The 22,955-nt window shown below is 46.9% G+C and overlaps 4 protein-coding genes and 1 non-coding gene across 8 annotated transcripts; 3 read left to right on the forward strand and 2 right to left on the reverse strand.

The window, feature by feature from the left end:
* Positions 1-2,871: 2,871 nt before the first annotated feature.
* On the forward strand, positions 2,872-2,943 carry trnae-uuc (transfer RNA glutamic acid (anticodon UUC)). The gene has a single exon. It is a non-coding gene; the product is annotated as a tRNA-Glu (tRNA).
* An 846-nt stretch (positions 2,944-3,789) lies between these two features.
* Positions 3,790-5,515, reverse strand: LOC148320434 (microfibrillar-associated protein 3-like). Of its 2 annotated transcripts, none has more exons than XM_088279860.1 (3): positions 5,408-5,515; positions 4,755-4,979; positions 3,790-4,443 (listed from the first exon to the last, which is right to left on the reverse strand). In XM_088279860.1, the coding sequence occupies exons 1-3, from the start codon at positions 5,409-5,411 to the stop codon at positions 3,860-3,862; spliced, it is 813 nt and encodes a 270-aa protein (XP_088135986.1). In that variant the 5' UTR covers positions 5,412-5,515; the 3' UTR covers positions 3,790-3,859. The 2 variants fall into 2 exon arrangements, with proteins under 2 accessions (XP_088135986.1, XP_088135987.1); XM_088279861.1 differs by having other exon boundaries at positions 5,355-5,485.
* A 691-nt stretch (positions 5,516-6,206) lies between these two features.
* Positions 6,207-10,377, forward strand: fam114a2 (family with sequence similarity 114 member A2). The gene is made up of 13 exons (XM_088279259.1): positions 6,207-6,426; positions 7,248-7,462; positions 7,557-7,659; positions 7,744-7,952; positions 8,041-8,175; positions 8,246-8,404; positions 8,460-8,583; positions 8,697-8,782; positions 8,934-9,020; positions 9,348-9,472; positions 9,730-9,802; positions 9,878-9,931; positions 10,002-10,377. Exons 2-13 carry the CDS (start codon positions 7,268-7,270, stop codon positions 10,101-10,103), a joined length of 1,452 nt encoding a protein of 483 aa, XP_088135385.1. The 5' UTR covers positions 6,207-6,426; positions 7,248-7,267; the 3' UTR covers positions 10,104-10,377.
* Positions 10,378-10,478: 101 nt separating this feature from the next.
* Positions 10,479-13,415, forward strand: cnot8 (CCR4-NOT transcription complex, subunit 8). 2 transcript variants are annotated; one of them, XM_088279260.1, is made up of 7 exons: positions 10,479-10,606; positions 11,329-11,537; positions 11,630-11,823; positions 12,046-12,207; positions 12,285-12,429; positions 12,702-12,812; positions 12,892-13,415. In XM_088279260.1, exons 2-7 carry the CDS (start codon positions 11,421-11,423, stop codon positions 13,018-13,020), a joined length of 858 nt encoding a protein of 285 aa, XP_088135386.1. In that variant the 5' UTR covers positions 10,479-10,606; positions 11,329-11,420; the 3' UTR covers positions 13,021-13,415. The 2 variants fall into 2 exon arrangements, with proteins under 2 accessions (XP_088135386.1, XP_088135387.1); XM_088279261.1 differs by having other exon boundaries at positions 11,365-11,537.
* Positions 13,416-13,464: 49 nt separating this feature from the next.
* gemin5 (gem (nuclear organelle) associated protein 5) lies at positions 13,465-22,792 on the reverse strand. 2 transcript variants are annotated; one of them, XM_088279258.1, is made up of 27 exons: positions 22,495-22,792; positions 21,973-22,127; positions 21,728-21,909; positions 21,447-21,598; positions 21,272-21,370; positions 20,661-20,793; positions 20,424-20,589; positions 19,740-19,952; positions 19,556-19,641; positions 19,385-19,467; positions 18,770-18,906; positions 18,600-18,673; positions 18,349-18,521; positions 17,772-17,911; positions 17,444-17,615; positions 17,179-17,370; positions 17,056-17,112; positions 16,853-16,987; positions 16,552-16,647; positions 16,326-16,463; positions 16,093-16,240; positions 15,505-15,624; positions 15,174-15,384; positions 14,813-15,079; positions 14,115-14,611; positions 13,907-13,994; positions 13,465-13,676 (listed from the first exon to the last, which is right to left on the reverse strand). In XM_088279258.1, exons 1-27 carry the CDS (start codon positions 22,634-22,636, stop codon positions 13,521-13,523), a joined length of 4,212 nt encoding a protein of 1,403 aa, XP_088135384.1. In that variant the 5' UTR covers positions 22,637-22,792; the 3' UTR covers positions 13,465-13,520. The 2 variants fall into 2 exon arrangements, with proteins under 2 accessions (XP_088135384.1, XP_088135383.1); XM_088279257.1 differs by having other exon boundaries at positions 17,056-17,115.
* Between the last annotated feature and the right edge of the window lie 163 nt (positions 22,793-22,955).

The raw sequence follows: 22,955 nt of genomic DNA on the forward strand, positions 1-22,955 counted from the left end.
TTAATTCCATCCAGCATGCTTGCAGTCCATATACTCCGACTGGTTCACTGGCCGGTTGCCGTGACCCAAATATGACCGAATGTTATGGCTCATTCTGCGCTTTGGCAAACCCGAACATACTGAGACTGGCTCTCTGACAGTGAATTATGTAAATACAAGTGGATCTGCCAGCCCCATTTGCATGGAGGCTCGAATAGTAACACTTATTACATTGGTGTCATCCAAGTGTTATTTCTCACCTGTGTCGGAGAACACACAGTGGGAGGAGGAAGCGGAGGAGGAAGCGGAGGAAGCAGGTCAATGAATATTTCATGAGTTTCATTACTGCATATTTATTATGCGTTCTACCGTTCACTCAATCCGGCGGACTCTTTGCCACCGGGCGATCTTTAACCCAGTGGCCAAAAAAAATTTAAAAAAAATAAATAAATAGGCATCTCATTTGACTGTTATGCCAAGTAACGGAATCTCATTGGCTGAGCTATTGTCGATGTGACGATAAGAACAGGACGTAAACGGAGGATTAGGCAGAAATGGGGATAGGCAGCGCTCGACATTTATGCATTGCCAAATTTATACCGAAGCTATGTGTGGCCGAACAACAATACACTTGTAGAGTCAAAATATATCACTCAAAAAGGCACTGTATGTGTTGGATAACAATCACACACTCGCTAAGTCAAAAAGAATCAGTCGCAAATCTTTGTGTGGCATAACAATCACAAAATTGTGGAGTCAAAACAATTGCTCTGAAATATAGGCGTGGCCTAACAACCGCTCGCTCTTAAAGTTGAAACAGTTCCTCACAAAGTTAAATAACTCCATCACAGAAATGTTGTTATATTTGTGAAATAGTCACATTTATTTGATTTCCATTTTATCGGTTAACTGGAATTTCATTTATTCATTTAGTACATAGCTTTTCTCATATCAATGCTTCCCTTTTAATTATCCAGACGTCTTCTTCAATATACTATATTTCGGCATTACTACCACCTATAGGACTGGGGTAGAACTGCAACTCAAAGAATGCAACTGCAAATTCTTTGTTGTTCTTGAGGCTTTGATGCATTTGTGCATCTAAAATAAAACTTTGCAGGAAATCAATCTCATTAACGGAATGCTTTTGTGTGCGCGCTATTAAAAGATGTTTGCGGGGGAAAATTAACATTCTTATGTGGACTCGGGATGAAAAAAAAATACACTTTGTTGTGTGTTTGTCGTACAGTGCACGAGACCTTCTGTCTTGAAGGAAAGGGAACCATACGTGGGATCAAGCAAACAAATTAAGAGAGTAAACATACACACACACGCACACACACACACGCACGTGACTGAGCTACTCACAGCTGTTCAGCAAACGTGTCGTCTGTCGTCCTTTTGGCTCTCATTTGCACCCTCTTTTCTTTTAGCGTCGACTACACAGCAAACAGAACAGAGCAAACACGAGTTCATATAAATGTCATTTCTAGTAATGGATAGCTCATTTGCATACTTAGTTTCCTTTCTCACCACGCACGGAGACACACACACACACACACCCCTACACACACCGAGCTATTTCCAATCCAATCCAATCGATGTGCGTAGCTCACCTCCGTGACATCTGCTGGAAAAATTCAAATCCTTCAAATCTCGCCTTCCCCCCTGTCTTGCCGGGCCTGGCGTGATGAATGATCTCCAGGGCCGATCAATTCTATTTAGATAAGCTCGCCCCCGGAGACGACAGGTCTGGGAAAGGAGGATGGATTTTCTTTTCTTTATTTATTTATCTATTTATTTTTGGGGAGTGAGTCAACAACACGGAGGCCCAAGGTTATTGTGATTTTAGCGGCGGCTGCTCTCCAACCTGATGCTCAACAGCCAGAGGAAGCTTTTAAGTTCAGGATGGAAGGAAGTACTTTGCAAGCAGCATGAGTCCACGGTTCACCCTTACAAAGCTTTGTGGCAGAGTTTGAGCTTCGACTTTTTTTTCTGACCAAATGCTGCTGGAGGTGCCTAGGACAAGGCAGAGCTTCAGGGGGGATCGCGCCTTTTCTGTTTAGTCGTTCTCACAAGAATGACCTTCCATTAAATGTTAGGCAGGCCGCCTTTCGGTCCACTTTCAAAACTCATTTAAAGACATTTTTATTCTTTGGCTTTCGACTCAACATGAGACTGTCATTGTTCTGTTGTTATCTACTTTGTATGTGTTTTATGTGTTTTCATTTGTGTCTTACTGCTAATTTATGACACCATAGCCCCAGCTGTTGTCAAATGTGCTATACAAATAAAGTTGTCTTGTACAGTATTGGGAAACACGGCGGTCCGCTGGTTAGCACGCAGGCCTCACAGTACAGACGTGTAGGGTTTGAGTCCTGCGTGGGTTTTCTCCCACATTCTAAAGACATGTATGGTAGATTCACGATTGAACCCATTTACGTCGACGGTTTCCTTAACGGACTCGCTCAATTAGCTTCGAGTGTCACCTGAGTCAACTAACTTGAAACATTTCGTTACTTCTACAACAGTAACATGAAAGGGGAAAGGGGGCTCATACTCACATTACTAACTGTTATACTGCATACCACCAATGGTTAAAGTACATCAACGAGGATATAAAAAGAGAAAGGTGAAGAGGTGTTTTGTTCGTCCAATTCAGGTGCCTACATTTCCCACGATGCTTTACGCTTACTGACGTCACCAATTGCCAGGGGCAGCGAAAGACATGTCGTCACATTGGATGCGTCTGAATGTCGTTGCACGATAAATTTACTGAGTTGGAAAATGTATCGATGTATTATTTGTTTCTTTATAAAAATGTTTTCCAATTTTACCCGTCGTAAGTAGTACATTCTATATAATTCAAAATATTCATCCGTCATACATGAGTCCCATATGGTCTAGCGGTTAGGATTCCTGGTTTTCACCCAGGCGGCCCGGGTTCGACTCCCGGTATGGGAACGAAATTTTTTTCCCCCTTATTTTACCCCTGCACAAGGGGCTCACAATCCTTTTTGAGATTCAAGGCTGATTTTTGGTAGGGATAAATGCACTGGGCTACAAGATGGGCCCACAGTCCTGAATCAAGAAATTAGCTCAAAATTCATTTCAGTGTTATTAGCAATAACGATATTCATTTATTAGAAGAAACTGATCAATGTTAATGATTTGATGATAACCTTTTAAATTTTATGCCTACCAGTGTTCTCATTTTAAAATCTACAATATTCCTAGAAAGTCACACAGTTTAAACATTGTTGAGCTATTTTCATAACAGTCCAGAGGGCCCACACACCTTAAGTTGGTGACCTCCACTCAACTGCTTTTTAGATATTCCAAAATTAGAAGTTCACAAAAAGACATGAAACATCTAGAAGTCGGGGTAGAAGTCCAAGACGTCTTCGACCACAACACAAATTATTCTTAAGACCACAGTGCGACTAATTTTACAGAACAGCAAATTGTTTTACTTTTAAAAACTCACTCAAAAGAACAGCAGGGGAGCCTCCAGGGGTGCCGAATTCTGTGTTAACGTCCACTTACAAATTACAAAAGTATTTTTATTTTATCTTATTATGTACCCTGGATGAGTTAATAACATGGACCCCAAAATGGCATTTGCAAGGAGAATTACAAATAAAAGTTCAAAGTGGAATGAATGTGAATCACAGCAGGTCTGAACCAGAGGACTTGCACGTTTCTTTACAAAACGGCACAGCTCCCCTCGGTGGTAGATTATTTGTTTGAATATTTTTCAACATCCTTTTCAGGGATTCAATTGCATTCTAAATTCTTATAAATGTTAAGTAAGTCACCGGAGTGCTTTTTATTCTCCTTCAAAAACATGTTACAAACATTTTTCTCTTTGTCCTCACCTTCACGGCGAGTGAACCGACACCTCCATGTGGGCGACCTGGTTTTCCCTCTCCTCCCCTCTCATCAACCCCTCCGCCACTGGCCCGTGGGTGGCCGCCCCCCTCCTGCCCTCTGCGTTGGCCACGTCGTCGGCGCCGCTGCGGCAGTTGAGTAAGAGCGGCGGCAAGGGGATGCTGTGAGCCAACTCCTCCATGTGCCGCGCAAACTCCTTCGTCTTGTACTGCGTGACCTTGGCCAGCTCCAGCGTCTTGGCTGACGTGATGATGGGGATGTGGCGGGCGATCTCCAGAGCCTTCTGGAGCTTCTCGGCACCCTCGGTGCGGAAGAACTCGTTGACGACCCGTTCGGTCTTCTTCAGGTGGCTTCCGACCATGCCCAGCAGGGCCACATTGAGGACCATGGTGACAATGAAGGCGGCCAGGCACACGCCCACATAGTAGACGCCCAGGCCGCTGTGGGTGTAGGCCACGCGGACGGTCACGCTATAGTTGCCGGCATCCGACACGCATGTGTAGCGGCCGCGGTCCTCGAAGGAGACGCCGCTGATGTTGAGTTGGCCCCTTTCCTCGATAAGCCATTTCCCACCTGCCAGGACAAAATGCAGAGTGTCAAGTATAGGGATCGTGTAACGATATCCAAATGTCACGATGCGATACTGTATCAAAACTCACAAAGTTGTGAAAAAAAAAAATTAACAAAATTATATACATTTTTTTTGCCTGATTCCTCAACAAACTTCTCACTTGCAGTGACAAAACCCTTTTTACTTTACAAATCACTTCTGACTGCTGTGACATTAAATTAATTTCTTTGTTAAGCCACCTTCCAATGTTGATGACTGTCAGATTCATTTCCCGTTTTTCCTACATAAACCAAAATGGACGGCTTCTTCATACCTGGATCCTCAAACACCAGACGTCCGCTGGGGCCGTACCACCTAACATCACCGCGGTCCCCCGTCACGTTGCACTCGATCAGCGCGTCGGTTCCTTCCTTGAGCACGACACCTGCAGACAACGTCTCCGTCTCCGTCTCCGAGCGGTTCTCGATGCCATCCATCATGCAGATGCAGAGGAGCAGCAGCACGGGGATGTTTGTTGGCATGTTGGCAAGGGGCAGACCTGCAGAAACAGGTCAGGCGACATTTTACACCCCGCATTATCATCAGCCTTTGTAGTTGCGTCTGGAGAGGATCCACTGTACAGTAAATGACACACACGCGCTCACGCCAACGCAAACATTCACACAACACACAAATATGTGCTATAGTAAATCTAGTCTTACGTGTACTCTAGCAGACTGCAAAATTCAAATCCTTAACCGACGTAAACTGCTTTCTCAAATCAACTCAACAGTATTTATCAAGCACCTTAAGACAACCACCGCAGCATGCAAAGTGCTGTACATGGAGTACAGGTAAGTCTTACAACAACAAACAAAGCAAATGAATAATGAAGACAGTAAAAGGCACAAAAACTGTCATTTCTTACTCTTACAATTTTAAACGCTTAATAATCACGGATACGTGTCAAATAAGTCAGTCTTTCACCCATAAGTATTCTTGTTCACATCAAAAGTGCGTTAAAAGTTGAAAAGTTCGATTTGGTCGTGTCGTGTACTTCCATGTAAGAATAGTTGTGACGCAAGGGAGTAGGCGTGGCCTGGTGTCAGGTAAAGTCACGGACAAACTTTGCCGTTTTTTATTTAAAGTATACAATAAGTTCTAGTTTTATCTAAATGTGTCTATGTACATTATTTATACTGTATTTCTATTTGTGTAAATATTGTACTCAAATCTTAAGGTAAACGTTGAAGTTGCTTTCGACTTCTGCTTTACATAGCCAATTGTAATTGTAGTTGAGCAAATAGGCGTGGCTAGCTGACTGATAAATCCACTCGGAAAAGCTTTTAGTTACGTTAATATTATAATATAATATATGATTATTAAGTTTTACATGAATTACATTTACATGTATATTAACTATACAGCGTTTGTATTTATATATAGATTGTATTCATTATAAACAATCGGGAGAACTACCGGAAGTTGTTTACTACTTCCGTACTCAGATCGACAAAACTAGTCAAGTGAATTTATTGTTGTCAAGTATCTCTGTCGAACGTCGCCATTTTTTCCTCCAAAATTAAATGTATTAATTTATAGCCATATTTGCGTTTATATAAGATGCATGCATAATGCATTTACAGTCATTTATTTATTGTATTTACTGGAAGCGCCTCGCGAGGTCATTTACAGAAAAATATCATCGATAACGTTTTCGCTTATGTTGTTTGAGACGTTGCCACCTTGCTTTTATTTTGAAACGTTCTACCGGATCTTCTTTGGTTGCCTGTCCATCGGAAGAGTAGACGAGTTTGTGACGTGGCTAATCCTTCATTCACACAAAAAGACAAGCAACATTTTCAATATTTAGACTGTTGATCTCGTCTGAGATCACAAGATTTAGATCGAACTATAAATTCATAACGTTGTGTCGTTTTTAAGACGGAAACTTTGCACGGAGGCTAGCGTAACTGCTAGCTTCCACACTGACACCTGGAAAAGAGGTGAGTTGTTTACAAAATGATGTCTCTTAAAATCATGAAAAATGGGATCGAAATGCATGAAAAAATATCAACGTCGCTTTTGAAACAACCGGTAGTTACGCTACGTGATAGTATCTCTGGTCGAAACGATCGAATTCATTTCATTAATCAAACACTGTAAACAAAACTGTAGTTTTACAAATGAATTTGTCAAACTAAGACGTCACCTCTCAGACCACAAACAATCATTTTCAGGACTTTGTATCGCCACGTAGCCTGTAGATACCATGTGTGAGATTTTATGGTCCAAAAGACACCACTCACTTGCTCACTTAACAGTGTTACCAACTACCCACCGGGGGTAAGGCACATACATGAATTAATAAACACGGATTCTTAATTTGAATGATATATTGCAATATTAATAAATAAACTGAGCTTGTTAGTAGTGTAAAATGGACCATCTTGGCTAGCCAGATACTTTAAACTTTTTAAATTTACTTATTTAAAGGACAGAGCGAGGGCGAGAGGTGTGAAAGGAGAGATATTATGGATGTTATGTACATAGGAAGGAAGGATACAAGGATGGTATGACAAGAAGGAAGGGGCAAGTAATGATGAAGGCGGAAAGGTAAAAGGATGTCATGAAAGAGGGACAAGGAGAAAGGATGTATGGAGGAAAGAAGGAATCAAGGAATAAATATTTATGAAGGAAGGAAGTGTGGGAGGAAGAATGGATGGAAGAACGTGTAACATGGGTGGTGTCAAAGGCAGAAAGGAAGGACTGTAGCAAAGATTGTGGAACGTACCATCGCTTTAATAAAAGGCTCTTTTCCTGGCAGGCATGCGCTAAGATTCGACCATGTCGAACAACGAAGCTAGCGCACCTGAGGTTCAGGCCGCTGAGACGCCTGACAGTTCCCCGCCGACCCCGCCCGACACGTCGACGGATGTGGCGCCCACCAGGAAAGCCAGGAGGCGGCCGGCGCCTCAAGCCCAAGTCGCCGAGACGTCCAAAGCAGCCGAGACTTCCAAAGTAGACGAGCAGCCGGCAAAGGTAGCTGTTAGACACAGAAAATATATATGTTTTATGAAAGTAAAAAATCAACTTATTGACTGCATGACGGAGCTTCTTTTATTTATTTTTTTAGGCGCCGCCAAGTCAGTCGGCGGTTTTACAGGGAGGTTGGGGTTATTGGGGCGACTGGGGTAAATCCATTCTGTCCACCGCCACTGCCACAGTAGCCACAGTGGGTGAGTATGCAAACTCAAAAACCTCACCAACAACCCACGCTGTGACATCACACTTGTGACATCATCGTCTTGGTCGCCCTTCAGGCCAGGGTCTGACACAAGTCATCGAGAAGGCCGAGACCACGCTGGGCATCCCTAGCCCCGCCGAGCTGTCGGCCTCAGCGCCTGACGATTCGAAAGTCGAGCAGCGGTCGGAAGCAGGCGAGACGGAACAGCTGGGCGGCGACGGCGCGACGGTGGTGACCGGCGCCATGGGGATGTTCACGTCGCTCACAAGCGTTGTTCAGAACACGGTAAGTCCAACGGGACGACCATGCAGTCCCGAGGAATGCTCTAGGTGGCGCCAGACTTTACGTTTGAACAGTCTGGCTGTTCCCGCAGGGTAAGACGGTGATCAGCGGCGGCCTGGACGCTCTCGAGTTCATTGGCAAGAAGACGATGGACGTGATTGCAGAGGGCGACCCCGGCTTTAAGAAAACCAAAGGCCTGATGATCAGGACCTCCACCCTCTCTCAGGTGAACTCAGCAAGTCCGGCGGCAGGAATGCCAAGAAGCCAAGCACTGATGCTTGCGTCTCCTTCGTCAGGTGCTGAGGGAGGCCAAGGAGCGCGAGGAGCTTCAAACGGAGGCGTCGTCGGACTCCGAGAAGAAGCCGGTGGCTCACTACGGCGTCCTCTTTGACCAGTACCAGGGCATCGCCCACCTCGAGGCTCTGGAGATGCTTTCTCGGGAAAGCGAGTCAAAGGTAGGATGGAAGGGAGAGCGAGGAGAGGACTTTTGTTGAGTAAACAAATCGCCAGGTGAAGTCGGTGTTGACGACGCTGTCGGGAGACGAGCAGAGGAAGCTGAGAGAAGAGCTCGAGCTCATCAAAGACGCCTTCTCCATGATGGAGTTTGACGATGAGGACGTGGACGAGAAGAAAGGTACAAAAGTCCACAAGTTGTTCTTATTTCAGAATATTTTAAAATCCACAAATACGTGCCAAGTTAAAATTCCATTTCCTGTCCTGTGGTGACAATCTCGTGTGTAATTCCAGACCAAGATGGCTCCGAGTTTGAGGCGGAGCTCGCCCAAGCCCTGGAGGGTCTCGATGTTTCCACCACAGCCGAAAAACTCACCAAGGTGCCCGTAATTTCATATGCAAAGTGGATGGAAATCGTTTAAACATGTATTCCGTATCCTTGATAAGGTCCATGTCGTAGTAAGCGCTTGGACGAATTCGCACGCTAGTAGGATGTGAATAAATGTTTTCATGAATGTGACTGCCGAACAGGCCTGCAAAGACGCCTGCGGTGTGACGGTGGACTTGAGCAAATCTTTTGAGGAAGACGAGGAAGAGAGGAGCAAGCTCACAGTGGAGGTATGGACACACTCAACGCAACGGCACCATCTAGTGCTCAAAGTGTGCAATTGCATCATTGGAGTTGAACACTCGCAACCACATTCAAAATCGGGCATGCATAGTTTCTACATGGTTATGATGGTCAGGTCTGTTTCGCTTTTTGCAAGACCTTTTTTTTTTTTAACTTTAATTTAATCTTGTTTACTTTTCTTAGACAAAATCAGCCAGATACATACAATACGTCCTCTCAAACGTACATTTTGTCACATTAAAATAGCCTCCGATTTTGTTTAGTCTGAGTCACAGTCTAACTTCTGTTACCTGCTTTTTTTTTTCTCTTCCCAGGAAGTGAACGCCGCCGCCATCAGGAGTCTGGCCGAGCTGACCGCGCGCTCCATCGAGCTTTTCCACAAGCTGGGCGAGAGCCTCCTGCTTTCCAACGGCGACGTGGAGGCAGACGTCCTGTCAAAGTAAGATGGATGTTGTCTGTAAAAGTGGGACGTTTCTTAACCCGAAGGCTTTGTTTGATTTAACTCCCCTTACAGCTTCTTTTGGGGCATTTTTTAGCTAACAATCAAAAGCGGCAACAACTTGATATATTCATTTAGTACTTCTCATGGGTTTCAGTTGGCCAAAAGATACAATTCAACATTGATACATTTAAAGAGGTGAAATTCCTGAACACGACTACAAGTATTGTCACCTTACTTCCATTTACTGCCCTCAGGCTGACGGTTGTGCTGTGTAAAGAAGTCTCGCTGCTTTCCAAGAAGTTCACCGCCTGTCTAACAGCAACCGGGGTGAGTAGAAAGATAGATAGTGGAAAAATAGGAAAAGATTCAGGGATTTATATGCTTTTTTTTTTAACTCCCCAGTCAAACGAGAAGGGAGAAGTCCTCAACCCACTTATAACAGGAGTCTTCTTAGAGGTTTGTGTTGAATTTAAGAACTCAGCCGTGTGGCTCACAAGCGCTAAACGGTGCCTTCCCCCTCACGCAGGCGTCCAACAGTGCGTCGTACATCCAGGATGCCTTCCAACTCCTGATGCCCATCCTGGAAATCTGCCACATCCAGAGAAGAGCCAATACACCAGACCCCTGAAAAAGAGAGCTGCGTTGTGTTTTCGTTTTTCCATTTCAACCAGTGTTAACTATATTTTTTGTATGCATCAAACTTACCACTGCAGAACTGTAACCACTGCTTCTTTGGAAGAAGCGTCCATCCAGGTCGTGAAAAAAAATAAAATTAAAAATCCCTCCCTCAAGAAACTCAACGCTCAGGTGTTCGTATATGAACACTTGTGGTCAAGTCATATGTGGAGCAGTGGGACAAACATATATGAAGTGCTTTAAAATAAAACATTTTAGAGGTAAAACTGTGTCGTGTATCTTTTCATTCCACCACGGAACTCAAACAAAATCAGTTTCATAGATTATATAGAGCGTGTATGTGTGCCATGCATCGCCCGGACGACAGGTGGCGACAATCACATGAACCGGAAGTTCAAGCACCACAAAGAAGGAAGCAACCTGAGCCGCGGGCGGAAACTACGAAGAAATCCAGTGCTGCACTTGCACCCTCGGCTACGTCGAGGAAATTCTCAGGTTCAACCTACTTTCTTATTTTCCTTTCCGCGGCTGCTTTCCTTTGGTGTTGGTATGTTGTCAGACGTTGTCGTTTTCGTCAACGAGGCAAAAACGGAGCCGTTGCGTGACCAGCGATGTTCGCGCCTTCGTTAGCGAGAGGATGCGCTGGCTCGTCAACGTTAGCATCGGTGCTAAACTGCCGGCATCGGCGCCGTTACTTGTCCCGTTAGGAAGTCACGACTATCTCAAGATTTATGCCGACGTAATTGTTGAGCGAGGCAGAAGTACTGCCACGCTCTTTTCAAGTGTCTACAAGTGAAAGCAACGCGTTAGCTTGTCCGTACCAGTAATTGTAAACAACTCGTCGCACCATACCCAGCATGCAACGCGCACTAATACCATCAAATCAAAGTTAGAAACTAAAGTTACTGTCGGCCTTTTCATGTCCTCTTTCAGGTTTATATGCATACGATTTAATAAGCAGAACAGCTGCCATCCATCACATGCTCGCTTTACTCAACACAACTATATAACGTGACTTTCGAACGTCTAACGTGACTGAAAAGCCATCCTAAAATGGTGTAGATGTCACGAAAGCACTAATAGGAAATTGGCACTTTTGCATCAAAGAAGCATGTTGAAGTGATGCGTATTGACTGAGAGCTGAGCTTTGATAAAAACACAACGTAATCAGACAAAAAAAAAAGGTATTTCATCCTGAATTGTTTTCCCCTTATCAGATATTACTTGCCCCCCCTCCCTGGACCAATCCGCAGAGCGCCGCAGAATTGCCGGTGGGGATCATCGAGAAGTCTCGTGAGCCGCCGTCAACATGCCGGCCGCACTCACGGATGCCAGCCAGATCATCTGCGAGGTCTGGGCCAGCAATGTGGACGACGAGATGAAGAAAATCCGACAGATCATCCAGAGCTACAACTACATCGCCATGGTAACTGATTGACCTTAAAAGAGCCGTCCTTGGTCATGTCGTCAAAAGTTTAACTTTGAGGGCTTACAATTATTTTTTTTTTGTCTGGGCAGGACACAGAGTTTCCCGGCGTGGTGGTGCGGCCGATCGGCGAGTTCCGCAGCACGGTGGACTACCAGTACCAGTTGCTGCGCTGCAACGTGGACTTGCTCAAAATCATCCAGCTGGGCCTCACCTTCATGAACCAGGATGGCGACTACCCGCACGGCACAACAACCTGGCAGTTCAACTTCAAGTTCAACCTTACGTACGTACGAACGCACCACCGATGCCGTTATCTAAATGGCTTGCTTTTTTCTCCTTCTTTCACTCTTATTTCTCATGCTTTCACTCATCTACCTCTTACCTCGATATCTGAAAGGGCTTTTTAAGTTTACAAAAGCAAATTTGACCTTTTGAGGTCTCTGCATGACGCCTGTGCAATGTGTATGGTGGGGAAAATGAAAAATCTCATTCTCTCACGATGCAGGGAAGACATGTACTCTCAGGACTCGATCGACCTCCTGCAGAACTCGGGCCTTCAGTTCAAGAAGCACGAGGAGGAAGGCATCGACACTCTCTACTTCGCCGAGCTGCTCATGACGTCGGGCCTGGTGCTGTGCGACAACGTCAAGTGGCTCTCCTTCCACAGGTGGGTACCGGCCAACTTTTTTTTATTCTACTGCCGGTCACGGTCACCTTAACAAAATCCGCCTCGGCCTCCTCTAGCGGGTACGACTTCGGCTACCTTGTGAAGCTGCTGACGGACGCCAGGCTGCCCGAGGAGGAGCACGACTTCTTCCAGATCCTCAACCTCTTCTTTCCCGCCATTTACGACGTCAAATATCTCATGAAGAGCTGCAAGAACCTCAAGGTAAACCACCAACACGCAACAGGTTTTCATTTTACAATATTACTTTTTGGGATTAATCAGTGGTCTGAGCAAAAAGAGTGCTTATATTAGCGTATGGCAACAGTAATATGGAATCTTCTGGCAACATTTTCAGTTGTTAAAGGTAATGTGGATGGTCTGGATTGTAGGGGAGGGCATTTTAGGGTCGATTCACCAATCTAAGCAAAACCCCAGAAAATGAAAAGGTGCTGTTCTAACTTTAGTGACTTTTTTTTTTTTTCCCCATCTGTCAGGGCGGCTTACAGGAAGTGGCGGACCAGCTGGAACTGAAGCGTATCGGGCGGCAGCATCAGGCGGGTTCTGACTCGCTGCTCACTGGCATGGCCTTCTTCAGGATGAAAGAGGTAGCGCGCACTCTTCCGAGCACGGTGCGCTTCAGTCGCCCACCACTGACCACCAGCCTGTCTTTCGTTTCCCCGTCAGCTGTTCTTTGAGGACAACATCGACGACGCCAAGTATTGCGGCCGCTTGTACGGCCTGGGTTCAGGCTCCACGCAACCCCAGAACGGCATCTCCAGCTCGGGCCAGGAGGAGAGCAACAACAAGCACTGACTGGCAGCTTTGCTCTCCCTGCACTTGTTTTAAAAACGTTCTAAATCCTTTTTTTTTTTTTTTTGGATTGTTATGGGTTCGCTTGTTCTCATTAACGAGCGTGGGACCACAACACCAGCGGCTGTTTTTCTTACCAAGCTGCGCTCACTCGGTTTTCAAGTGAACGCCGGTAGGGCCCTCCACCCATTGTAAATTTCTAATGTATCATTTTTTTTGAAAGAGAAATAAAAATGTTTTAGAATTTTTCTCCAGATGTCAAGAGAGAACGTTTTAAACGCATGCGTCCGTTTTTTGTCCGGGCCAAACTACTGTCGGCGTGAAGATGTTACCGTTGTTTTTACGTTCTGACTTGTTTTAAACTGTTGTACATTAAATTGTTTTGTATTTTCAATGTACACTCGCTTCTTTTTTTTAAGTGTGCAAAAAGGAACCTCTGATACACAATATGAGTTTTTCTTTTAATTCATCAAATTAGTTTTATAGTACAGTGGGTCCATGATTTAGCTTAAGCATCGTCGGGAGGCCTTGCTTAGCGTCGGACATGTTCCGTATTTCCACAGCAGGTCTTTGGCGTCCCGTTGCAGGGACTCGGGGATGGAGGCGCCGAGGTGGAGAAGGACCAGGCAGCACTCCGCCACATTGGGACGGGGATACAACTAGACAGTGGTATCAAGAAGGAGGATGCTGATTGGTTAAAACAGGAACAAGGACTGAGCTGTGGAATCCAGGATAACAAATGCTGAACTAAAGGGGTCCAGGTACTGACCCTTGAGGGACCCCAGATGTCACGGCCATTTGAGCCGATAGAATACTTTAAATTGTCACAAAATAATTCCTCCAAGTGGGATCAGAACTACCGTTACATTTTATCCAACCGATTTGTTACCTTGATGGTGTCAGGAATGTTGGCCAGCTGCGTTTGATGTGTTGCCATTTTTGTGGTCAGGGAAAGAAAAGTCTCCTCTTCTTGAGGCCTGAAAGAACAAAAAAAAAAAACATTATAGCTACAAAATGACCATAAATACAAACCAATAAAGGTGCAAAGCCGTACGGTATTTTAAAAACAGTATTCTACCGATATTCCAAGCACTCACTCTTGTACATCCTCATCATCAGCAGGTTCCTCTCCGCTGCGACCGTGCTGTGCCACCATGGCGGCCAGGCGCTCCTGCACCACCTCTATCGCCCGCCGCTCGGCCTGGCACGCGGCGTGAGCGTCTGACAGAAGCAAGGAAGCCTCGAAGTCCAGCACACCACATGTCTTGCTTTCTTCTTCTGGTGATCCTCCGGCATGGAGCCCATTGCTGATGACATCATCAGCTGGGCGTCGCCACCACAACCGGTACAGACGGTGATAGGCGGCCCACGCCCGTAAACTGTCGGCAGCGGCTTGGGCTTCTGCACCCAGATTAGTGTTGATCTCCGGTAAGGCAGATGCCAAAACCCTAAAGAGGGCGGCGGAGACCTGGAAGGCGGCGGCCTCCCGGAGCCACACTGTCGCCAGCCACAGCTCCTTCGCCAGCACGTCGCTGTCGTCGATTAACCAGGATAGGACGCCACGGGCCACGTGACGGGACAAACACAACAGCACCTAAAAGACAAATTTAAAACGTTATTCTGGAAAAAGAGGGAATTTTTGGACTGGGGAAAGTAATTCCTTAATTTTGTCAGACTTAAATTTGAAATGAAATTCATCTGAAATGTTCAGATGACTTAATAATCATGCTGCTCCTGCCGCCCAATATCGAAAAACGAGCAAGCCCAAGTTGGTTCTGGGTGGCTCACATACAACCTGCGTGAGGGGGACGCTGGCGGTGGGCTCGGGGCTCTCCACGTTCTGGAGCTCCACAAGCAGAGCGCAGAGGTCGCCTTGGCCGCCGTCCGAGTCGAGGCGAGAGACGCCAAAGTGTTGCGCCCAGACGTCGCGTGCACGCTCCAAGATGCCGCCCGGGCCTGCCTCCGGCGACGCCCACCCGTGACCGGCGCCATGTAACTCGGGGGCGACGTCCGCGAGGGAGGTGCACAGCAGCTCGGCCACGCTGAGGTGAAGCCTGTGAACCTGCGCAAGAAACGTGGATCGTGAGTGTGGTGCGCTTCACTTGAAAATGACATCAGAGGATATTTCATTTGAAAAATGTGCCAGAGTCACTGACCAGCAGGCCCTTGTGGGAGGCGAGGACGTCCTGCGCAGCAAGCCAATCCCGTGCCGCCGCCGAATCTTTAGCGCAGCGCAGTGCCAGCGACTGAGCGAGAGCGATCTCGCCCGCCGTGCTGGCCAAGCGCGCCGCCGTCCTCAGCGAGGTCACGTCGTTCTTGCGGGCGACCACCTTGGCGGCGTCGAAGCTGCCGCCTGACGCGATGTAACTGGGAGTCGAAATGAACGACTTTTGTAATTACGCCACTGCATCGTCCACGATATGAAACTCCTCATTGAGCGATTCGCTTTTGACTCAGGGGCCAAAGAGTTCTGAAAAGTCAAGTTACCATTTTGCGGCTGCAGAGAAATGTCCGTCTTTTTCCAACGTGACGGCCCAGCTGGTGTAGAGCTCCTTCACGACGGGATCTTCAGCCGGCAGTCGCGCTTTGGCCAGAGCGATTGCCTCTCTAAAAAAAAAACGCACGTTCACAGTAATCAATAGGTTTGACAAGATCAACAATAACAATAATAAGCAAACGTTTCATATTTTTTTGTACATATATGACGTAAAATTTTAACCTATTTAACTCATTCACTGCCACTGACGGCAAGAGATGTCAAAGATCCATTTTCACCAAGCTGGCAGTGAATGAGTTAACTTTATAAATTGTCCAGTTTCTCCTTACATTCCTACAGCGGTAAATAGGGGAAAAAAAATGCATGTAAAAATAAAAAATGGATTGATAATCAAACAGTCCATCAATTTATTTGTTTTAAACATGCAGCAATCATTTATGATCAACAACTTAATGTCCAAAGACAATGATATAAAAAAATATATATATAAAATGATATTTTTCTTTTGTACAGTTCAATTCTACACAACAAAATGTTATAAAAAGTCAAATTGTCTTATATTGGAATCAACAATGCACCTGTAGAGCTTGTTTGAGTGCAGCAGCTGCACGGCCTGGTACACTTGATTGATGGACAGCAGGTGAGCGGCCGCCTTTACATACTGCTCCTGCAGACACAGCTGCTTGACGTAGCGCTCCACGGCATCGCGCCACACCGCGTAGCCCGCTGCAAGGCCCCCCCCGCCCCACCCGAAAGTTACACGCTGCCTCGTAATGACGACCTTTCACAAGTCGACGCCCGGAGTGCTCACCCATGGGCGCCATGGCGACGAGGTTGTCGTTCAGCTCGCCTCTGTCCCCCGCCAGCTGCAGCGCCCCCTGCAGGTCGCCGCTCCACAGCCGGAGGTAGACGGCCGACTCCATGTGGCCGCCTTCCACGTGAGCCTCCTCTAAGAAAAACAACAAAATAAAAATTCTCATTTTTTGTGTGTTTTTTTTTGCCTTATTGAGCTGACAAGAAGACCAAATCAAACGCACCTTCCACACGGAACATTCGGTGCAGGGCGGCTCTGTCGGAAAAGAGGCCAAGGTGGACGTGCTCGCCCTGGCCGGCGACGCAGCCTGTGGGGGGCGCTAACGTGCCAAAGCAGGAGAACAGAGTCAACACTTACAATTCCACACATTACATGACGCGCAAACTTTTTCCGCACACTCATGTGACACAAACCTCACGAGCACAGATCACACTTACACCACATATGAGCTTCACTTTGTTACACACTTAAGACACACACACACACACACCCCTTGCCAGTTTCCAACTTTGGTCGCGACTCACCGGCGTCGTGCGTCATGGAGGCCAGGGTGAGGCAATCCTGCAGCAGATCCTCTTTGGGCCGATGGTCCATGGACGTGCTCAGGGGCAGGATGGAGCGAGGCTTCTTCTTCTTCAGAGAAGTCGAGTCTGCAAACGCTAAAAATGCACGCACACAAGTGTAAGCCATTACAAACACGAGGTGGTGTTTCTGTCGTGGAACTTACCTTGCTTGTCTTTGCTCTTGCCTCCAGTTGTGCTTTTCCTTTGCGTTGCCATGGTAACTGCTGAACATACGAGATGTTAGCATTCAGGTTGAACAATACAAGACGAGACGGTTCCCTTCTCACCTGGTGCAGGCACAGGACTCCTAGTAGCGAGGACTTCCTCCTCTTCAGCTTCATCCGAGGCTTCTTGTCCATTGGTCGCCGTGGTTACCTCCGTCGCGTGCTCGCCGTTGACTGCTGGACACGCCGCTTCCGTTGCCTTTTTGCTCTTCTTCTTCAGCTTGGCCTTCTCCTTCAAGTCCACCATCTTCTTCCCTGAGAGGAAAACAAGGAGGATCTTTGGCTTTGGTGGTTTTAGGGTTAGTTAGGGGGGGGGGCAGAGCGTCACCTTTGGGCGGTTTTGTGAAATCCTGCTTGGAGACTCTCCACTCCTGCACGGTGAAGTCCTTGCCTCCGGTCCAGATGACGTCCGGGTCTACGGGGGACCAGTCCACGCTCAGCAGGGAGCTCATGTGACCGCGGTAGTTGGAGAGAGCCGTCTCCTGCTGCACGTCCCACACCTGAATGACAAAAAAAAAATTCTGATCTGGATTTTATTTCTTTTTTTAATTTTATATGGTAGGATTATCCTAATTTCCTGACAATCAGCCACAGGCGAGGGACTTCGACTCGACTCGACGGTAAAGGCGAAGAAGGCCGGGCCGGCCGACACTGACCTGGGCGGTTCCGTCGTACGAGGCGCTGGCCAACCTGCCGCTGTGGTGTGGACTCCATGCCAGGCCGGTGATTTTGGCCGTGTGGCCGCACAATCTGCGATACGGCTCCGTCAACACCAACGGGCTCTCTGGAGGCTTCTCTGCATGCAAGACACATTTTCTCTAAACATTACAACTTTTCCTCCGTAACGCAACTCTTTGGCTTTCTTTCGGAACATTATCGATCTTTTCTCTCATAAGACTAGATATCGTGGTTCGTCATTTCACATGCTCCTGCCCGTTTCACGTTATCACGTTAAAGCCCGTCTATGATGTTGGACGATATATGTTGTATGCTTTGCTGAAGGCGTTTGCATTTACGTTTAATTCTCTTCTGTTTTAGGAGTCAACTTTATAGATAACTTCAACTTGGAGTGACAAACAGCTTGAAGTGAACACGTGCAACGTTTCAAATGGTTTAAAGTATGTGGGAGGAGTAAAATATATTAAAAAAAAAAAATAAAAGGGGGTTTTAATTTATTTTTTAGATCATAATGGGATTTCTGATTGTAATTCTTTTTGTTTCCATTTGAACCACCTATGAGCTTTCGCAAGTCGTGCACGTAGACGATGGCGTTGCAGGAGCCCGAGGCCAGCAGACCGTGCATCTCGTTGTCCTCGGGGTGCCATCGCAGCGTGTTGATGACCTTGTGGTGCTGCTGGATGCTACACAGCAGCTTCAGCGACAGAGCCTGGTAGACGTCGATGCACCTGCGGGAAGACGAGAGGGACGGACGGCGTGATGCCACGCGTTGCGAGCGGCTCAAGTTCGCTGCCAGGCCTCGTTACCCGTCCTCGTTGCCGATCGCCACCACTTTGCCGTCCGGCTTCCAGCTGAGGTCGGTGTGAGGCGACAGCTTGTGCTGTTTAACAAAAATGCACCGTTCATTCTCATAATAGATGAAAGTAGCTTCCAAAGTTGTTAACGCGAGTCACCAGCAGGCTGTCCCCCTTCTCACCTTGATGTTGTTGGTCTGCCGGATGAGTTTGTCGATGTCGCACGCGTCGCCGCTCAGCTTGGTGGGGTCGTGCTGAAGGATGACGCCCTCGCCGGCGCAGCTGTACAGACTGTGGGCCGCCTTGCCCTCCGCTGCGCCTGAAGGTCACGCGCTTTAGTTTGATAGTAAACCACAAGAAAGCTCGACGCATGTTTTTCATCAAGTTAACTAATAGATTGGCTTCGTCGACTGCTGCCTCCTTCGACCGTATTGGCAGCGCAAGTTGAAATGTGATGCGAAGAGCAGATGCTTTGCAGTGCCCACTCAGCACGCAGGTGTTTAAATGTGGGGAAAAGAAACTAACGCTCTTAATAAGACAAATGACCTGTGCTGACATTAAAGACTTCTTTACGTCTCATTAAAGGCCATCGGCAGATGGTCGGCATGGCAACAATCAGGGCCTGAGAGCCAGGGTTTGACAGATGGACTCATTAAAACGCCATCTGCCCCGAGTTGCTTATATGAACTGGGCTCGTTCAATTACAAGAATGGAGGCATGTGGAGAGTTTTTTTTTTTTTGCTGACTGGCTTTCTAATTGTGTTGTCGTCAGGTCAAAGTTGGCAAGACGCTTATACCAAATGACATCGGAGGGAGCGGCGGTCCCCAGGCCAGCGAGTACACCGTCTTTCTGTGGTAGGAGCTCGAGATCTGAGGAGGCCTGCGAGGAGACGGTAAAGTCACAAACAAGTAGAAGTAATGTGTTCAATAACATTAGAATTTTTTTTTTTTTTTTTTAATTTTCTCACTTGCTGGAGAAGACTTCGTAGATTCCCACTTTGCCGTCGTCCGTTCCAAACGACAACGTTCCCTCTCGTTTGGGATGCCAAGCCAGCTGCAATGGACGAAAAAAATTATGTCATGTAATAACATAGGATAGAATCTGGAAAAAATATTCTGACTGTGTTAACTCTTAAAAACTGAAAATCTCACCGCCGTGACTTTCGACTTGATGCCCTGCCAGAAGCAACGGGCGTCGTAGTGGTTCTGGGCGGACAGCGTGTTCCACACCCGGATCATGTTGTCGCCCACGCCCAGCGCCAGGCAGCCGGTGGCCACCGGCGAGAAGGCCAGGCTGTACACGAAGCCGCCCAGCGTGGGCAGCGTCCAGCGGCAGTCCAGGTCGGCCAGGTCCCAACATTTCACCTGCGCGGCGGCAGCAAATGACACTGGATCTCAACACTTAATTAAAAAGTCGATATCAAAATAGAACGCAAGAGTATTGTACTTTGTAAAATAAATTAAAAAGATACAATTTAACGGGTTATAAAGTTTTTGTGTTCAAACATTTAAAACGTTTATAAACACCACAAAAGTGACGCTAGTTTTGTTAGCCTGTCTATAGCTTTTCCCATTATGCGTTAGCATTGCGCTAGGTGACCTTCGTAAAGTCGAGCCATGTGGTTGTGTTAACTGCACGAAATGGCATTCTCTTTGGGTTTTGTTTTGCTTGATGAGAAACTTAGCATGCATTATCTGGTTGCATAAGTATGCACACCCCCTAAAAGTGGGGATGTGGCTGAATCACCTTCATTTTTTTATATATATTTTTTTTAGTTTTCAGAATAAAGAGGCATTCATAGGGGTTGAGTTAATGGAATCTAAATGGAGGCCCACCTCTCTGTCCAAGGACGTGCTGATGAGAAGTTGGCGGCCGTCGGGCAGCGTGAAAGCGGCGGTGTTGAACACAATCCTGCTGTGGTTCTGGCCCTCGGACGACGAGCCGAACAGGGTCCACTTCTGCTTGCCCGTCCGACTCAGGTCCCACATCAGCAGCTCGCCGCTGCACACAAGCGCACGTGTGTTACTCATCTTGTCCGTGCAAGACGTGGACCCGCGGACGCTCGGTCGCACCTGAAGCAGCTGGAGACGAGCTGCGTGGGTCGTCCTTTTGGCCAGTGGACGTTGAGCCAGAGTCTTTCTTTGAGCGTCGGGTCGACGGCAGAGCCTCGTCTCTTCAGGAAGGGCAGCTTTAAGGTGGTCACGCCTGCACGCAGTTTCTTTGGGCATCAATATATTTTGTTTAACCGAATGCTGAGTAAACTTTGCCGGATTTTTTAAACCGAAAGTTAGGCCAGGTCAGTCGTAGGTGTGGAGATGTCAACTATTTAATCAAATTTGCCGAATTGCATATTTTTAAAGTGTGTGTGAAAGTGTTCCTTTGGCTCCATCTGGTAGCCTCTTGTTGCTGAAGTGAGTTGAGGAGCTCCATTTAGACAAAAGCAGTCCTTTACCGCCAACCTGTGGCATCTTCAAGCAATTACAGTTTGTGACAACCATAATGTAATTAACGGCATAACTGAGTAGTGTACCAAAATTCTGCAACGCACGGACCGACAGAGAGTCACTTTTGGTTACGACTTACAAGTACAAAGAAAAACATGACTGAGAACATTTTCACTCACGGAGGCAGCACTTCCTCAGCTGACTGCCATATTACACGACACAAATGAATGCTTGTTCACCTTTTCCTGTGGCCGTGCTCCAGATCCTCACCGTCTGGTCTTTGCTTCCTGACGCCAGGTAGCAGCCCGTCTCCTCTCCTGCACTCGCCCCGTTTGAACCTGGAAGGCACACAAGATGCTTTTTATTTCCCCGTAGATTTGGAGGAAAGATTAAATTGCAGTGGAATAACGATACCGTCGCCGGCCTCCGCTCTCCAGTTGAGAGCATCCTCGTTGGCAAGCGGCGACCAGGCCAGCGAATGGATGTCGTCGTCATGCCCGCGGAGCCGACGCGACACCTCGCCCTTCTTGCTCACGTCGATCAGCACGATCAGGCCATCTTTGTACCTGCACAAAGCGCAATAAATTATTTATTTCATCACTTGCGTTTTATGGTCCATTTTGTTTGCGTATAGCACTTTATTTCAACTGCGTTATTTTTATAGGTTGTGTTGGGCGTTCATGTCCTCGTCTTACCCGACCGCCACAGTGCTCCAGTTGTGCGGGGAACAGGTGAGGCAGATGATGCTTCTGGCTTCGGGGAAAAAGCTGCTCGTGTCTCCCGTGTTGTACCAGTGACAAGCCACGATGCCTTTCTCATCGCCCGACACCACCAAGTTTTTGTCCAGCGGGGACCAGTGCAAGGCCGTGACGGCGCTCTGAGGATGAAATGGGCGCTCATTATCTGGAACTGCCGTCAGAGCTAGAGCGACGGATCTCACCTGATGAGCCGTATGCTCTCGTAAGAGAGATCGATTGTTGGTGTCCCAGAAGAGGATGACGCCGTCGCCTGAGGAGCTGGCACAGATGTGACTCTGCGTCACATCGTGACAGAAGGAAACGCCTGACACCAAGCCCCTGTGGCCCACGAGAACACCTGAAACATTGAACAAATAAACGACAGTTATACTGTCCTTAAGGCCTCAACATACCAATCCGCCGTCAGCGCGCCACATCTAAAGTCGTAGCCATTATTTTTTGTTACTTTGATATGGATACAAAAATATAGATTATTGATAAATAAATGTCCTCATTTAAAAAAATGTCAACGTGATAGGGGGGGGGGGTCGTGATACCTAGGGGGTTTTGGGAAGCTTACAGTGCCCCCCCTTCCCACGCCCATGGTGCTAAGTAATCTACGCACCTGAGAAAGCCAGCAAGTTGAACACCAAAAAGACACATTAAAACATCACTCGCAGTTGATTTAGTGGCAGTATATTATGTTTTATTTGACGTCCACTCACCTTGAGGACTGCATGTAGATGCAGACACGTCAATCAAATAGACAAAGTTTTTGGCTCCGACGCCTAGTAAGCCTCCGCTGCTGACGTCACAGCAGCGGGAGCAGTACCAATTGGGAGAGGCGGGAAGGAGCCGTTCGTGCATGATGATGATGATGGTAAGCGTTTAAATGATTCTCGAATAAAAAGGAAAGCTTCCTGGAAAGTAACACAATGTAATCACGTCTCACATGTTTCCCACAGATTGGCGTAGCGTCACGACAACGACCGTATGCCACCACGGTGTCGTAAATCCTTGCAGATACGGAAGCTCGGTTGGCCCAAATTGACCCCGGTGACGACACTTACGGATCAAACACACTCGATAAGGTGTTTAAAAATTTTCCATTCATTACTAGTATGTTGTCAATTATGTATGAACAATATATGTTAAATTTGTCCATTATTATAATCATTCTTAGAAA

This window comes from Idiotropiscis lumnitzeri, chromosome 17 (genome assembly GCF_059441095.1).
Source record: "Idiotropiscis lumnitzeri isolate Australia: NSW breed Sydney's pygmy pipehorse chromosome 17, RoL_Ilum_1.0, whole genome shotgun sequence".
Lineage (NCBI taxonomy): Eukaryota > Metazoa > Chordata > Actinopteri > Syngnathiformes > Syngnathidae > Idiotropiscis > Idiotropiscis lumnitzeri.